The sequence below is a fragment of the Lissotriton helveticus genome, chromosome 5_1 (genome assembly GCF_964261635.1).
Source record: "Lissotriton helveticus chromosome 5_1, aLisHel1.1, whole genome shotgun sequence".
NCBI classification, from domain to species: domain Eukaryota; kingdom Metazoa; phylum Chordata; class Amphibia; order Caudata; family Salamandridae; genus Lissotriton; species Lissotriton helveticus.
In genome coordinates, this window is record NC_136065.1 from 1,139,079,767 (window position 1) to 1,139,097,616 (window position 17,850).

General features: G+C 51.3%; 1 protein-coding gene across 1 annotated transcript in view; it reads left to right on the top strand.

Moving 5' to 3' along the window:
• The window catches only part of SHOC2 (SHOC2 leucine rich repeat scaffold protein), a 347,624-nt gene that overhangs the window by 104,085 nt on the left and 225,689 nt on the right, over positions 1-17,850 (top strand). The window contains exon 3 of the mRNA XM_078643771.1: positions 10,049-10,186. Within this exon, the coding sequence (XP_078499897.1) occupies positions 10,049-10,186 (138 nt within the window). The remainder of the gene's footprint in view (positions 1-10,048; positions 10,187-17,850) is intronic.

The window sequence follows — 17,850 nt, forward strand, 5'->3', positions numbered from 1 at the left end:
TCTACATCCAGATAGTCCGTTTTCTGTGTACTACATTGATGAGTTTTTAAGTATTGTATGAAATGGTTTATTTAAAATGTCTTTTTATTGAGTTTCAACAAAACCAAGAAAACAGCATGGCTCATTGCGTTCATTGGATAATCCCGGATAGTTTGAAGCAAGGTTAGAAAGCATTGCCTTATGCATTATAACTAGACGTGAGTCCCATAGACATATGTCCTTCAGTCTTTAGTAGCATTGTGTCTTCTCAGAATAGATTCCAGAGCGCTACACCACCCAAAGGAAAGAGGAGTAAAGATAGGATAGTGAAATAGGAGGGGGGATATAGAGGAGAGGGGAGGAGGAGGAGGGGTTTCCTCCTGGCCCATACAAGGCCATTTCTTGTCAGCCGTGATGGCGGGCTCGTTGAAACCAGGAGAGTTGAGCTTGATCTGTGCGCAGCGTTTAGGACTCTACCTATGTGAGCTCTCTTTAGGCATGGAGTTGCGAACCTAGGTAACTTTGCAGTGGAGCCCAGACATCCTTCGGTCCTGACTGCGCATGAGTTCCCAGTAGTCGGACCGGTGGCTGTGGCAGAACACCGCATCTTTAAGCCACTTTGTCACGTTCGGTCTGTGCCTGCGGCCCCAGCAGATTACCAACCTCCTTTTTGCTAGCACTAGCAGCATGGCCACTAGTTTCCTGTGCTCCGCAGCTATTCTGTGTACGTACCCCAACAGGGCCACTAGAAGGGAGCATTCAATTGCTTCATTCGTCAAACGCCAGTACCTCAAAATCTCATTCCCAGTACCTCGCCACCACTGGGCACTTTCAGGCCAGGCATTAGTAAGCTTCACTCTGAACCGGGTGTACTTCCGTCCCGGCTGGGAGCTAATGAATATGGGGGCTGGAACCGGTTCCTTCTGTTGCTATAGTTATTGCCAGCGTACTTGCTTGACTCAGATTCACCCCATTGGACACGTACAGAGGGTCCCCCACTGTGGACTTCTCCATACTACATATTCAGTAGCTCCCTGCCGGACGGAATTGCAACCGGTTTGGAGTGAAGCACATTCTTGGCTACACTGCAGGGTCCTGCCTCCAGGACCCTCAAGCCCCCGTATTTATTAGCTCCCAGCCGGGACCGAAGTACAACGGGTTCAGAGTGAAGCTTACTTCTGGCTCCACCGCAGTGTCCCACATACCGGACCATACTTTTCAGCAGATCGCATTCCTCTTTTTAGATTGCCGGTACGGATTTGCTACCGGCTTAGAGAACCCTTCTACCTCCTAGCTTTGCCTCATAGCCTGAAGAAGTCTTGGGGTACCACCGTGGGCGAAACACGTGTTGGCTGCGCAATTGATCACCAGTAAAAGAAGAACACAACACAAAAGATTGTTCACTTTGTTTCTATTTGTATTCGAATGCAGATTGTTTGTGATATAAAAGAACTTTGAAAGAAGGGGTACTTACTCCACTTTGTTACGTTGACGTGTGCACAGGCTCGCAGCAATTCCAGCAGGACCCTGGTCCAAGCTAGGGGATTTCTGGGTGTTTCCACCTCCTGTCAGCACCGTCTTACACCCCCCTCACTATCTTAGATACACATAGACCCGTTGCAGGTGCCCTCAACGGACCACATCTGGCCAAAACCCTGTCTTTAGTTTGCAACTATCAAACATTTGTCAATCAATTTCCTTATTATACTCGACCCTTTTCATGACCACATTATTACTACCCTTATCGGCTTCTTTGATGACCGTGTGGGATTTCTAAGGGATGGAGTTTAATGCCTGTCTGTCTTCTTTAGTGATGTTATTTTTAATGTGTTTGGAACCCTTCACGTGAATATCTTCCAACATTTACAGTTTCTTTGTTCAACTTTCTGATGAATATCAATGACATTGTCTGTTAAGAGACAAAGTGTAAAGTCGTATCTAGTTTTTTTTTTGTTGGTTATAAACTTTTAATCGTCATCAGTATACACACACAGCTTTTCGCCTACAACCCTGGGGACGGCAGCAAAAAATAAGGCAAAGTCAATATTGAGAATAATGTCAAAACATAAAGGCAATTCGCCATTAATCAGAGTGTCAGGCAATACATGACCCGGGGAAACCTTCCCCATCTGTTCTCAAAAGTTGTCAGCGATCCCTCTCCCCTCCCCTCCCTCCCTGGGGAAACATGGAAGTGATGGCTACTGTGCCGCCTGGGAGCATTCAGTGAAGTGTGTGTGTATGCAACCTAACACCAAGTATAACCTAGCTTTCGCAACAAACCCGCCCACCCGCCCCCTCCCTGCCTGCCTATGTGCCAACCACCACTGCTGCATTATCGAATCTGTTCCCTGCGCCACCTTACCTAATGCTGCGCTGTTTCTGGTCACTCTGCTAGCCTCCCAGCTGCTCCCGCCTGGCCACCCTACTCTCAACTCGCTCCACGCCCGAAACACCTATGCCTTTCGCTTGCCCCCCAGCATCCCCTGTGTCTCACCCGGTTGCCCGCTGTCCCGTCTGAACCACAGGTTGCTCTGTATCAAAGCTTCAATACCTTCCTCCCCAACCCGCTGCCCCTCACTCTCCTCCTGAGCTGCTTCCGCGGCGTCCTTGTTAGACCTGAAAGTCAGGTACAGGTCCCAGAAATGTTTTGGTCTGCTAACAGGGGGTAGGAGTTCGCTATAGTGCTGTGATTGGGTGCAGCTATACAGCATGTCCCTGGCCCATTGGCGCTTAGTCGGGAGTGGGCCGCGCATCCAGCATTGCGCCACAGCGCGTCATGCCATAAGTAGCCCCATGTCTGCCAGACGGCGTGCCGCCGGTGGAAGAATCCTGGTGTGTCCCAGCAACGCTAGTGCCGGGTCAGCCGGGAGCTCCAATTCAAGCACTAGTCCTAGCTCTTGAAAAACGTCCTCCCAGAAGTTGTTAATTCCCGGACAGGCCCACGCCAAATGCATAAAGTCCGCCATTGGTGCATGGCAGCGTTCGCACTCCGGCGTTTGACGGAGTCCGTATCTGTGTAGACGTTCTGGGGTGTAATAAACTCGCTGCAGAAATTTAAAATGAATGAGCCTGTGTCTGGCATTTAGCGATACTCTTTTAGTATTTTGGCAGCAGTATTTCCACATTGAATCGTCTATTTGTATTTCCAGATCCCGCTGCCACGCCAATCGGGCTTTCAAGGTAGGCTGTTCCTTTTTGTGCTGCCCTGCCTTGTATAATCGCGAGATCAAATGACTAGGGGAGGGCGTTTTTAGGACATAAGTTAGTTGCGGGATTTCGGGTGGTTCTGCCATGTCTGGTCCCAGCAGTTCCCGAAGTGCTGCACGGACCCTGTGAAGATGAAAGCGGTGCAGCAACGATATCGAGATCTGGGATGTGTCGATCTGATCCCAGATGACCACCACTCCATTCCTGAACAGGTCTCCCAATGTCCGTATTCCTAGTTGTTCAAGGGTGCGTGTGACCCCTTTCTCCCTTAGCGGCGCCAGCCACAGGGCTCAGTCAATTGGCACTAGGGGTGAGTATAGTAACATATTGTCCCGGTTCTTAGCCAAAGAGTGCCATGCGTGATTCGTCGTGGCTATTGAGTCCAGCATCCCAACCCGTCGCGTGGCTGGCTCGAATATGGTAGCCTGCGGAGGGAGTGGGTCCGTGAACAAAGTCTCCAGAATCACATGTGGGATCTTGCGTTCCCCATGTATCCATGTGTGTAAATGAGTCGCTTGCGCCACCCTGTAATACCTCTCCATATCAGGAGCAGCTAGGCCACCCTGTTCATATGGGAGCGTCAGAATTTGCCACTGGACCCGTGGTTGCCCACCTCCCCACGCAAGACGCGTGAGGGCTTGTGTCATTGTTTTAAAAAAGGCTTTCAAGAGGATCACCGGGATATTGTTGAAGAGAAACAGAAACCGCGGAAGCACAATCATTTTCATTAATGCAATACGGCCCGCCAGGGACAGAGGTAATTTACACCATCTGTCTATGTCCTCAGTCAGTTTGGTATAGGCGACTCTGTAATTTTCCCTCACTAAGATGTCCGGATTCGGATGTAGCTGTATGCCCAAGTATCTGACCGGGTCATCTGACCATTGCAGTGGGAAATCCATAACAAATTTGCGGGTCACCGGGGTTAGTGGGAATGCCACCGATTTCTTCCAGTTCACCTGCAGACCAGACAGCGCACCGAATTGACTACTTCCCTCAGTACGGAGGAGAGGTTGAGTTCTGGGTCTCGAATATACAGGAGCGTATCATCCGCGTACGTGGAGATACGGATCTTGTAAGTTGGGAAACTAATGCCCTCATGACTGTGGTATTCCCGCAACGCACATGCTAGCGGTTCTGCCACCAGGGCGTACAGCAACGGCGAGAGGGGGCATCCCTGTCTGGTTCCTCTGCAGATGTCAAACGATTCCGTGACCCTATCTCCTATGCGGAGTCTGGCCGTTGGTTTGTAGTACAAGGCACCGATCATTTGTAGGAAGGGTTCACCCAGCCCCAGCTTTCTAAGTACTCTCGACATGAAGGACCACTCTACAGAGTCGAACGCCTTCTCCATATCGAGGAAGACCGCCAATGCCTTGTTCTCTGGTTTTACGTGCTGCATCGTCCCCAATACCGTGCGGATATTGTACGTGAGGTTCCTGGAGGGGATAAACCCAGCCTGTTCTGGGGCGACCAGTTCCGGAACAAGTAATGCGAGACGGGTCGCCAGCACTTTGGCGTACAACTTCGCATCGACATTGATCAGAGACAGAGGTCTGTATGAGCCGCACTCCGTGGAGGGCTTCCCCGGCTTCAGGAGTGTTACAATGAGAGCCTCTCTCATAGTGGCAGGCATGCTGCCCTCCATGCAAATATCATCAAAGAGCGTGGATAGGTGGGGCACCAGTTGATCCTTAAAGGCCTTATAAAAACTCACCGTCAGCCAGTCAGCTCCTGGGGCGCTACCTGACCGCATGCCTTCGAGGGCCTCCACTATTTCCTCTTTTTGAATGGGCATCATGAGAAATTCTCTCTGTGCATTTGACAGTTGCGGCATTCGTATATAACTCAGGTAATCGTCTATCGCCTCCTCCATACCAGACGACCTAGACTTGTATAAAGAGGAGTAGTACTGCCGAAATTCCCCTAAGATCTGCTCTTCTTCTGTAAGGATCTCACCCGAGCTCGACGCCAGCTCGCCCACTCTCAGTTGACTCCTTTCGTTCCGAACTATCTTGGCCAAAAGAGAGCCAGGTCTCTCACCTTCGCCATATGTGCGGGCCGAGGCGTATTTGCCCATATGCTTCACTTCCCTGTCCGCTTCTGCATTAAACTCCGACACCAGTTGTTTGATTTTTGGCAGAGCGTCTCCCTCGGGCTCCTCCCTCTGTTTCGCTTCCAATTCTGAGAGCTGATTCTCGAGAAGTTGGAGTCTTCGCCTAATCGATTTCAGGACACTGGAGTGTTTGGCCATGACTATCCCGCGTACATAGACCTTAAATGCCTCCCAAAGGGTCTGGAAGCTGTCGACTGAATCCACATTGTTCTCAAAAAAGGTATCTATTTCTTCAGCAATCTCTCCCCGGAAAACCTCATCTAGCAGGGAGTACGGAGGAAATCGCCACATAAAGGGGGGAATCTTGTGCGCCGGCGTCTCCAGAATCAGGAGGAGAGGAGAAGGGTCTGACAGCGTGCGCGGTAGAATCAGGCAGTCCCTAATGCCGTTGCAAAGCTGTTGGGAAGCCAGCCAATAATCTATTCTAGTGTGTAGTGCATGATATGCAGAATAGTGGGTGTACCCCCCTCTGGAGTGATGCCGGCTGCGCCACACATCCTAAAGATCTAGTTGTACCAGTTCAGACTGGACCACCGCAGCGGCAGCCGAAAGGCTCCGAGGGGGCCCCGCCGACCTATCTAGGTCTGGATCTAAAATTAAGTTGAAATCCCCTCCCCAGAGCATGTTCGTGTAGGCATATGACTTGCTTTTCCGGGCTAACTCCGTGTAAAAGTCAGGGGAGTCGTAGTTCGGGCCATATACATTTACCACTAACAAATCGTGTCCCTTTCCCCGACACCTACATATTACATAGCGACCTTCGGGATCTGCCTCGAGCGGCGTCAGTGTGAGTTTGGAGTGCGGGTTGACCCATGTGAGCGTTCCCCTTGAGTGAGTCGTGAAGCCCGCCGCCACACTACAGCCTGCCACGCCTCTATGTGTCAGCATTTTACTGGTAAGGGGTAAGTGAGTCTCCTGAATAAGAGCCAGGTCTATTTGGTGTCTGCGCAAATAACTGAGAACCTTGCACAGTTTTCTGAAGTCATTAAGGCCCCTAACATTCCATGTCAGTGCCCTTAGGTGATCTGGTGCAGTGCCCACTTGCGACATAGAGGGATCAGCCATAACCCTGTCGGTTAGTGTAAGTGTTGCAGTTATCTTGAAATGCTCTCGAGCGACCCGAGGGGACTTTATCAAGCAGGCTTTGTGACATGGAATTCGCAGCAGTGTTCACAGCGGAACCTAACCGACAGTCAACAAGGAGCACAATCGCAGGCAAACAAAACAACAATATGCACCCAACCCCATTTCCCAACATTCCACCCGCCACCCACAGCAGACCCACCCCAAATTGGCCTTGCAGTTCCCCATCCCTCCCGCCCCTCCCCAAATACAAATTCAACAGTCCCATTTGCATTACGCTCGGGGGCAAAGGCAGCAAGCAACTCGTCCTCTGCGCTCCACTCTCAATCCTGGCGCCCAGCCCCCTTTCCCCCCGCCCTGCACCATCAGTCATGTGACAAAGTACTAATATGCAAACCACAATGAAATGTCACTACGTTTTACCTCAGTTACCCCATCTCCCCCCGCCGCCCCCCAGGTGACCACCATAGTCAATCAGCCCATATATACGTCAGAGGCACCCAATTAACGAGTTCAGAAAAGTTCAAGCTATGGGGTGGATCAACCATATTCCCACACCCCGGTGCCACTTATCTGTCATAGCGTCCCAACGGTTTTCTTCTCCAGTGCCAGTCCCTTCACGACGCCGCACCTCCGCTTCAATCCTGTTCGTCCAGTGGGCTGTCATCCACCTCCTTCTGATTATCAGCTAAGCCGTCTTTCACCTCCCTAGCCCATGTTTTCATGGCTTTCTGCAATTCTGCTGGGTCCGTGAAAATATGCGAGTGTCCTTGTCTATTCACTCGCGATTTGGCCGGTTATAACATTGCATAATCGAGGCCCATGTCCCTAAGTCTCTTCTTGTGAGGAGCGAAACGTTTCCGTGCCTCCTGCACTCTGGCCGTGAAATCCGGAAAGATGGAAATCGCGGACCCCTCGTATTGCAGGTCCCCCTTGGTACGTGCCAACCTGAGCGCCGTGTCTCTGTCTCGATAGTTCAGCAGCTTTGCTATTACCGGTCGAGGAGGTAAACCGGGGTTAGGTTTTGGGCCTAGCGTGCGATGTGCGCGCTCCACGACAAACATTGCAGAGAATACTCTGTCGCCCAGCAGTGTAGTGAGCAAGCGTTCTACGAACAGTTACATCTTCCCCGTCTGGGTGGTCTCTGGAAGTCCTGTGATGCGTAGGTTGCAGCGACGTGACCTCGCTTCTAAGTCCTCTGTCTTGTCCTGCAACGTTCTTATGAGTGTCTCCGCCCGCCGTGGGGCTGTGTCCAGTACCGTTTGGGCCTCCTCAACCTCCGTAATCCACCGGTCAGCCATGTCGTGCCGCTCCGTGTGCTTGTCAAGACGTTCCGCCATGCGATCCATTCTGTAGGACATGGCGTCCATCTTGGATCCCAGCACCGCTATGTTCGTCTGAATATTTTGTTCCATGGAGCGGAGCATTGTCTTTATATCGGAGTCTTCGGGGTGCGTCTCCCCCGTCCGCGCTTCCTCATCGCGCTGCGCCGGGGGGCTTTGCTCCGGCAACCGCCTCTGCGAGAAGGGGAGCTTACTCTGCGTCCTGTCCCCTTTGCCCATGCTCGGTAGTGCTACGCGGTTCTCTGCTTGCCTCCGGGAACTGCACACTAATGCAAAAGGGTCTTTAGCGGCACTGTCGGGCGCCTTGTCTTCAGGGCGCTATTCACGTTACCCTGCGCAGCGGGATTAGGGGTAAGGTCACTCCCAACTCGCCCCCTCCCTCTCTCGTTATATTGGAGAAGGAGTTCGTCTGGCCAGGCCCGGTTGAAGGGCGCCCTGCTGCACGACAGTGCTGTCCTCCTGCAGGAGCGAGTGTAACACAGGCCTACTCCCCCAAAAAAACAAAGTCACTCTCTTATGGGCCAGGCTTACTGAAGAGTGAGGTGGGCCGCTGCAGGGGTCGCTTTCACCCCCGTTGTGTAAGAGTTGAATGTCCTGGGTTAAGGTAATGGAGGGGGGGGGAGGGTGGCCTCACCAAGCCGAGGGGTCCGACGTACCTTCTGTTCACAGAGGGGCCTGGCACCCGATTCGATGTAGTGCGCCGCAGCCTCTCCTGCCCACCACGATGTGCGCAGCAAGAAATGGCGCCGTGAGGTCCCTCGAACCCGGCGGAGCCGACCTGCCGTTATGTCCGTGGGTGCAGTGCAGCGGGGGCTGCCGGTAGCTCGTCGCAGCAACCGCTGCCTGCCGCTAGGTCCGCGGCAGCCTGGAGCTGAGTTGTTGCCCACCGAGGAGGTTGTCCCGCTTGGCGGCCGCACGCCCCCTTACGTAGGTCCGACCGAGGGATCACCAGAGGCCGCGGTCTGTAGGCCCACCCAGCGCCTAGGAGAGCGAGTCGTTCGCCTCAGCTCGATCCGTCATGTGCTCTTCCCAGCCGGATCGGATCGGTCCCTGGAGGTTCCGCGAGCACTTGGGGTATCTGTAGTGATTATAAATGCACAACTTAATGCAGGATTATATGAATGGTGCCAGCGGAACCCGGGGTCTACGCGGCCATTCCTGTTGCCTGCTAGCTCCGCCCCCTAAAGTCGTATCTAGTTATGAGGCTACTGTCTAAGTCCAGATTGGGGATAATACTTCCATCATAATCTGTGAAAGAGCGGGAGTGGTGTCCTGTATGTGTTCCAAAGAAATCACAGCCTGTATTTCACAACATATTGTGGTCCATAGTTACTGGAAGTGGAAGAACCCGATCTAGTTCCTTTCCATGAAAGTATTTATGGAGTTTAAGTTTACGAATACATTTGAAAAAATCAATATGTAAGTGAGCAAAGTAGGTACTGACGTGAACAAACACCATGTCCTTTGCTAAGGATCGCTAATTGATGAGTGCTGAGGTTGTAATCAGAAAGATTTACAACCGATATGTAATCACATTGGAAATCGATACCATGCTTTTCTGATCCGGGAATCAAGTTTTCTGATTGCCTGTTTCTGATCCCGTAGTTACCGCCTCTTTCTCCTTTTTTTTTTTTTTCCCTCCTAGTTGTATGTGAATATTACTCGATGCGACCATAATACATATGTTGATGTCTATGGTCCTGCATTGTCTCTGAGTGTTCTTGCATTTTGCTACTTTTATTTCACCCTACTTTGTAATTTGAGTCACCTGGCACGCTGAGGCCATGTGCATATATGCTGTAGTCATTTCAGGTATCACAGGTCCTTTTATTTCTTACAGGCCTGAATGTTTGGGTTCAGCCTGTCTGTCTTTGTCATGCACTTGTCGTGCAGCATCCACTGCTAATGATAGAAGGCAGCATTAATAAAGACTAATTTCTCTTTATTAACTTTTTTCATAACTGTTTTCCACTGCCCCATCTTCGTGTTCTGCTCTCTACCTGCTTTCACATTTGCTTATAAGCCAAAGCTGCTAAAGCAAAAATTATATAGTTGCCATTTATTTTATGTTGAATTGGTTTAACTTACTGCTAAGAGAAAGGGTTCTTTCAGGATTAAGCTATCATTTTTTTTAACATTAATTGTCCGTACTATGGGGTACAGTAAGCAGTGATGCTTGGTAAACCTCTAATGAGCAGAATTTCATTATTGTTTGACAGTTTGAATACTGTTGCTTGGCGAGGCAAATAGTTTGTTTCTGGGACATTGTTACTGGAAGCTTCATGTCTATTAATTGATTGTCCTGTTTTTCTACCTTTAGGTGAATTGTGTAATCTTATAACGTTGGACGTGGCTCACAATCAGCTTGAACACTTACCAAAAGAAATTGGCAATTGCATACAGATCACCAACCTTGACTTGCAACACAACGAACTCTTGGACCTGCCGGATACTATAGGTATGCCTTCAGAGAAACAAAGGCTGCTTAAATTAGAGATTATTAACTTACTTAAGAACTTACTGAAGAACAGACTATAACAAATAATTGGCGACCAGACTAATCAGGCCATTATATTTTGTCTTTGATATATGGTTAATCAGTCCCAAAGCAGAGAGGTCTAGCTGGGGGGTATATCGTGTATCACAGAGCCATCTAGATAGGATTCCAATGTTATTTAGCCTATACGAATAACTGATCTGTTATAGCATTGCATTGGAACAATCCTCGCATTCCTGTAGACCCTCTACAGAACGGGGTGTCTACTTCTGGTCTGAATATTGTGTTGACAAAACTCGTGATTCCCCGCTTTGGAGCCATTACTCTCATGCTCTCTACTGGTGTTAACATGTAAAGTAGTATTTATAGTCGCAGTCACTTCCTAGCGCCAAGTAAGAAATACATGTGCATGATTGTGTTTGCACACACTGACACAGTAAAGCCAGACCTATTGACATTGCCAATGTTTGTTTGTGTGTCTTTTTGTAATATGTGGGTTTGGTCGTAGGTTTCTGTGATAATAACTTTTGTCATCTCGTAGTTCACTGGGTGGTGAGCTAAGGCACAGCATTTGAATTCAAAATGGCCTCATGCTGCAAAACAGTATAATTTTGGACATGTTTTACTTATTGTATGGAGAGGAAATAGTAGGAGGTAACACGCAGTCTTTTTATGTTAAGTAGGTAAGTGTGTTACCAGTAAACAGTCAGCTGCAAATTAGAGTTTTCCATCAACAGTTATTTTTGCAAGCCCTTCTCTATTAGCACCCATGTTTAGTTCCCCAGACGTTGATCTAGACACTAGGGGCCCGATGTAGGTAGGCAAATACCGGTCGGAAACGGCCGAAAACACCGATTTTCGGCTGTTTCCGACGAGTATGTGGATATTGAGATGTAGGGGCATGTAAAATGACAGAATCGGTAATTTTACCGATTCAGTAATTTTACCGATTCGGTAAAATACCGAATTGGTAAAATTACCGATTCTGTAATTTTAGATGTAGGTAGCACTGTTTTCAGTGCTACAAGGGTTTAAGAATTCGTTATTTACCACCAACTAGAAGGTGGTGGTAAATAATGAAAACCCTTCAAAAAGCATTTTTTTTTTTGCTTTAAAAATTGTGCCATGTTGCCGACATACATGCCCTAAGGGCATGTATGTCAGCAACATGTGCACCCATGCACAATTGAGGGGTGCAACAGGGTGTCAAAGTGACACCCTGCCACCCTTCAATGTTTCCCCCAATTACCGAATCTGTATTTACCGATTCGGTAATTGACATTGATTCCTATGGGCCTCAAGGCCCATAGGAATCAATGACAATTACAGACTCGGTAAATACCGATTCATTAATTACCGAATCATACAGATTCGGTAATTAATTCGGTAAATATACCTACATCCCGATTGCCAGTTCTTAAATACCGAATCGGTATGATTGGGTATTTAAGAATCGGTAATCTGGGATTACCTACATCGGGCCCTTGATCTCTTCTTAAGTTGGTTCTAATTTCCTTACCTCTTGACTGCTATACAAGTGGTTTGGGATCTGCCATTATTAAAAATATTTAATAACCACAAGTCAGAGTTGGACAGGAAGGCACATCATTTTGTAGCACACATCTGCCTGCTTCTAAAGTTTTGTTCTGGACAAGTTAATTAATTTTATGGTTGATTTACATAGCATTAAATGTGCTTCATGGGCATTGCTGAAGAGTGTCAAGAGCGGTCAGGAAAATTCATTGCAAACGGGGTGAGCACCCAGTCCTAACGTTGCGTGCGAGTATTCACAAATGTTAACAGGACATTCCCTACACAGTAGTAGACCTCTGTCACCAGACTTAGTCAGTGCTGGTGCCAAGCACGAAGAGGGCCTTCTTCAGTGTCACTTAATACCATTGGAACCTCTGAATAATGAAAAGCTGAGCAGCCCTACGTGTTGCACACGGAGCTCTGCAGCGGTCACTTGACCCGCTGTGTCTCTGTGTGTGGCTCTGTGTGTCTATGTGTGGCTCTGTGTGTCTGTGTGTGGCTCTGTGTGTCTCTGTGTCTCTGTGTGTGGCTCTGTGTGTGTGTGGCTCTGTGTGTGTGTGTGGCTGTGTGTGTGTGTGGCTCTGTGTGTGCGTGTGTGTGTGTGTGGCTCTGTGTGTGTGTGTGTGTGTGTGTGTGTGGCTCTGTGTGTGTGGCTCTGTGTGTGGCTCTGTGTGTGTGGCTCTGTGTGTGTGGCTCTGTGTGTGTGGCTCTGTGTGTGTGGCTCTGTGTGTGTGGCTCTGTGTGTGTGGCTCTGTGTGTGTGGCTCTGTGTGTGTGGCTCTGTGTGTGTGGCTCTGTGTGTGTGGCTCTGTGTGTGTGGCTCTGTGTGTGTGGCTCTGTGTGTGTGGCTCTGTGTGTGTGGCTCTGTGTGTGTGGCTCTGTGTGTGTGGCTCTGTGTGTGTGGCTCTGTGTGTGTGGCTCTGTGTGTGTGGCTCTGTGTGTGTGGCTCTGTGTGTGTGGCTCTGTGTGTGTGGCTCTGTGTGTGTGGCTGTGTGTGTGTGTGGCTCTGTGTGTGTGTGTGGCTCTGTGTGTGTGTGTGGCTCTGTGTGTGTGTGGCTCTGTGTGTGTGTGGCTCTGTGTGTGTGTGTGGCTGTGTGTGTGTGTGTGGCTGTGTGTGTGTGTGTGGCTGTGTGTGTGTGTGTGGCTGTGTGTGTGTGTGTGGCTGTGTGTGTGTGTGGCTCTGTGTGTGGCTCTGTGTGTGTGTGGCTCTGTGTGTGTGTGGCTCTGTGTGTGTGTGGCTCTGTGTGTGTGGCTCTGTGTGTGTGGCTCTGTGTGTGTGGCTCTGTGTGTGTGGCTCTGTGTGTGTGTGGCTCTGTGTGTGTGTGGCTCTGTGTGTGTGTGGCTCTGTGTGTTTGTGGCTCTGTGTGTGTGGCTCTGTGTGTGTGGCTGTGTGTGTGTGTGTGGCTCTGTGTGTGTGTGGCTCTGTGTGTGTGTGGCTCTGTGTGTGTGTGGCTCTGTGTGTGTGTGGCTCTGTGTGTGTGTGTGTGTGGCTCTGTGTGTGTGTGGCTCTGGCTGTGTGTGTGTGGCTCTGGCTGTGTGTGTGTGGCTCTGGCTGTGTGTGTGTGGCTCTGTGTGTGTGTGTGTGGCTCTGTGTGTGTGTGTGTGTCTCTGTGTGTGGCTCTCTGTGTGTGTGAGGGGCTCTCTGTGTGTGTGTGTGGCTCTCTGTGTGTGTGTGGCTCTCTGTGTGTGTGTGGCTCTCTGTGTGTGTGTGGCTCTGTGTGTGTGTGGCTCTGTGTGTGTGTGGCTGTGTGTGTGTGTGGCTCTGTGTGTGTGTGTGTGGCTCTGTGTGTGTGTGTGGCTCTGTGTGTGTGTGTGGCTCTGTGTGTGTGTGTGGCTCTGTGTGTGTGTGTGGCTCTGTGTGTGTGTGTGTGGCTCTGTGTGTGTGGCTCTGTGTGTGTGGCTCTGTGTGTGTGTGTGTGTGGCTCTGTGTGTGTGTGTGTGTGGCTCTGTGTGTGTGTGTGTGTGTGGCTCTGTGTGTGTGTGTGTGTGGCTCTGTGTGTGTGTGTGTGTGGCTCTGTGTGTGTGTGTGTGTGTGGCTCTGTGTGTGTGGCTCTGGCTCTGTGTGTGTGTGTGTGTGGCTCTGTGTGTGGCTCTGTGTGTGTGTGTGTGTGGCTCTGTGTGTGTGTGTGTGGGGCTGTGTGTGTGTGAGTGTGGGGCTGTGTGTGTGTGAGGGGCTCTGTGTGTGTGTGAGGGGCTCTGGCTGTGTGTGAGGGGCTCTGGCTGTGTGTGAGGGGCTCTGGCTGTGTGTGAGGGGCTCTGGCTGTGTGTGAGGGGCTCTGGCTGTGTGTGTGTGGCTCTGGCTGTGTGTGTGTGGCTCTGGCTGTGTGTGTGTGGCTCTGGCTGTGTGTGTGTGGCTCTGGCTGTGTGTGTGTGGCTCTGTGTGTGTGTGTGTGGCTCTGTGTGTGTGTGTGTGGCTCTGTGTGTGGCTCTCTGTGTGTGTGAGGGGCTCTCTGTGTGTGTGTGGCTCTGTGTGTGTGTGGCTCTGTGTGTGTGTGTGGCTCTGTGTGTGTGTGTGGCTCTGTGTGTGTGTGTGGCTCTGTGTGTGTGTGTGGCTCTGTGTGTGTGTGTGGCTTTGTGTGTGTGTGTGGCTCTGTGTGTGTGTGTGTGGCTCTGTGTGTGTGTGTGGCTCTGTGTGTGTGTGTGGCTCTGTGTGTGTGTGTGTGTGGCTCTGTGTGTGTGTGTGTGTGGCTCTGTGTGTGTGTGTGTGTGGCTCTGTGTGTGTGTGTGTGTGGCTCTGTGTGTGTGGCTCTGGCTCTGTGTGTGTGGCTCTGGCTCTGTGTGTGTGTGTGTGGCTCTGTGTGTGTGTGTGTGGCTCTGTGTGTGTGTGTGGCTCTGTGTGTGTGTGTGGCTTTGTGTGTGTGTGTGTGGCTCTGTGTGTGTGTGTGTGGCTCTGTGTGTGTGTGTGGCTCTGTGTGTGTGTGTGTGGCTCTGTGTGTGTGTGTGTGGCTCTGTGTGTGTGTGTGTGTGGCTCTGTGTGTGTGTGTGTGTGGCTCTGTGTGTGTGTGTGTGTGGCTCTGTGTGTGTGTGCGTGTGGCTCTGGCTCTGTGTGTGTGGCTCTGGCTCTGTGTGTGTGGCTCTGGCTCTGTGTGTGTGTGTGTGGCTCTGTGTGTGTGTGTGTGTGTGTGGCTCTGTGTGTGTGTGTGTGTGGCTCTGTGTGTGTGTGTGTGTGGCTCTGTGTGTGTGTGAGGGGCTCTGGCTGTGTGTGTGTGGCTCTGGCTGTGTGTGTGTGGCTCTGGCTGTGTGTGTGTGGCTCTGGCTGTGTGTGTGTGGCTCTGTGTGTGTGTGTGTGGCTCTGTGTGTGTGTGTGTGTCTCTGTGTGTGGCTCTCTGTGTGTGTGAGGGGCTCTCTGTGTGTGTGTGGCTCTGTGTGTGTGTGGCTCTGTGTGTGTGTGTGTGGCTCTGGCTCTGTGTGTGTGTGTGTGTGGCTCTGTGTGTGTGTGTGTGTGGCTCTGTGTGTGTGTGTGTGTGTGGCTCTGTGTGTGTGTGTGTGGCTCTGTGTGTGTGGCTCTGGCTCTGTGTGTGTGGCTCTGGCTCTGTGTGTGTGAGGGGCTCTGTGTGTGTGTGTGTGAGGGGCTCTGTGTGTGTGTGAGGGGCTCTGTGTGTGTGAGGGGCTCTGTGTGTGTGAGGGGCTCTGTGTGTGTGTGAGGGGCTCTGTGTGTGTGTGAGGGGCTCTGTGTGTGTGTGAGGGGCTCTGTGTGTGTGTGAGGGGCTCTGTGTGTGTGTGAGGGGCTCTGTGTGTGTGTGAGGCTCTGTGTGTGTGTGAGGGGCTCTGTGTGTGTGAGGGGCTCTGTGTGTGTGAGGGGCTCTGTGTGTGGGTTTGTGGGGGGGCTCTGTGTGTGTGTGGGGGGCTCTGTGTGTGTGGGGGGCTCTGTGTGTGTGGGGGGCTCTGTGTGTGTGGGGGGCTCTGTGTGTGTGGGGGGCTCTGTGTGTGTGGGGGGCTCTGTGTGTGTGTGGGGGGCTCTGTGTGTGGGTTTGTGGGGGGGCTTTGTGTGTGTGTGGGGGGCTTTGTGTGTGGGGCTGTTCTTTGTGTGGGTGTGGGGGGCTTTGTGTGTGGGGGTGCTCTTTGTGTGGGTGGGCTCTCTGTGTGTAGGTGTGGGGGGGCTCTGTGTGGGGGGGCTTTGTGTGTAGGTGTGGGGGGGCTGTGTGTGTGAGGGGGCTCTGTGTGGGTGTGTGTGGGGGGCTCTGTGTCTGTGTGTGGGGGGCTCTGTGTCTGTGTGTGGGGGGCTCTGTGTGTGGGGGTGTTCTTTGTGTGGGGGTGTTCTTTGTGTGGGTGGGCTCTCTGTGTGTAGGTGTGGGGGGGCTCTGTGTGTGGGGGGGCTTTGTGTGTAGGTGTGGGGGGGGCTGTGTGTGGGGGGGCTCGGTGTGTGTGGGGGGAGCTCTGTGTGGGTGTGTGTGGGGGCGCTCTGTGTGTGTGGGGGGCTCTGGGTGTGGGGGGCTCTGTGTGTGTGTGTGGGGGCTCTGTGTGTGTGTGTGCTCTGTGTGTGGGTGGGCTCTGTGTGTGGGTGTGTGGGGGGCTCGGTGTGGGGGGGCTCTGTGGGGCTCTGTGTGTGTGTTTGTCTGGCTGTGTGTGGGTGTGTGTGTGGGGGGGGCTCTGTGTGTGTGGCTGCATACCAATTACACTTGCCACATTTCTTACTAACCCTACTCTACTACACTTTACTAACTACTCACTCTACTACTACTGTAAGCTACCCACACTTTACTCAATCTCTACTACTCTCTAATACTCTCAATTCACTCTACTACTGACTCAACTAATCACACTCTAATACACCATCTAACTACTCTCTACTACATACAAGTCCCACTCCTCACAACTCACTAAATTATACTATCCACAATTTTATACTCACTCTCTACTACTCTACTACTCTCTACTACACTCTAATACTAAAAAGTACTAATTACTGCTCTCTAATATATACTCCATTTTAAAAGTAATTCGCTACTCACTCTACTAAATAGATATACTACTCCATATACTATCTATAACTCACTACACTACATCTATTTCTATCTAGTACTTTTCATTTTGCAGCGTGAATCTTTCTGGATTCACTATGCTGTGCATTATTCCGCGGTCTTGTGGTTGGGTCCGGATTCGTAGTCTTTTCTTTGTTTTTTTTTTTTGTAGCCCAGGTGGGCGTCGGCGTCACACCTCCTTGGGTGCATTTCCGGTGACGTCGGCATGCTTCCTGCGGAAGCTCCCACTCTTGGGCGCCATCTTCAGATTCTTTTTTTCCGCGGTCGGGTCTGGATCGTTCCCGTTTGGGCTCCAGACATTTTTGGAGAAAGAAGGAAAATACAGAAATTAGAAAGAGAAGTCATCTGAAGACTCCAGGAGACTTCATCGACGAGGAGTCAGCAAAGGAGAAGGAGAATTCATCAAGATCTTCGACGAACGTCGACGCACACGCGACCAGGGAGGCCCTGAGCGCTTGATGATGGACAACACGCCGTTCAAGTTCTGCCGTAACTGCCACCATAAGTACGCGCAGAAGGACCAGCACCCGGTATGCAACCTTTGTCTACCGGTAAATCACGAAAGCGAGGACTGCAACGCCTGCTCCGCCTTCGCCCCGAAGACCCTTCGTGTGAGAGAGAGACAGAGGGTAGCGCACGCCACCCTGCAGGGGAAGGCCCCGACTCCGTCCCTCTACGATCTGGGGATGTCTTCCGAGGAAGAGGACAACGCTGCCGCCGAAGACGACAGCTGCACGGTCGTAGAGACCGATTACACGAAGACTTCTGATAAGGTAGGAGACTCTCCGGCCCCCAAGAACCCGAGAGACTCTGAGTCTCGAAAAAACGAGGGCAAGGCCCCGAAAGAGCTGACGCCAAAACACCTGGCGTCCGCGAGTACTCACAGGCCCAGCGGATCCTCTGAGAAGGAGTCCCCGGCGCCGAGAGCTGTTGAACAGCAGAAGTCGTCGCAAATCGTCCCCGGAAAGGATCGATCGACGCCGAGGGAGAAGGACCCTTACCTACCGACGCAGACCAGAGACCCAAAATCCGGTTCGACGTCAAACTTCAGCACCGAAAAGCACGGCGCCGAGCCAACCGCCGAAAAGGGCGGCCGAACCATCCGACGCGG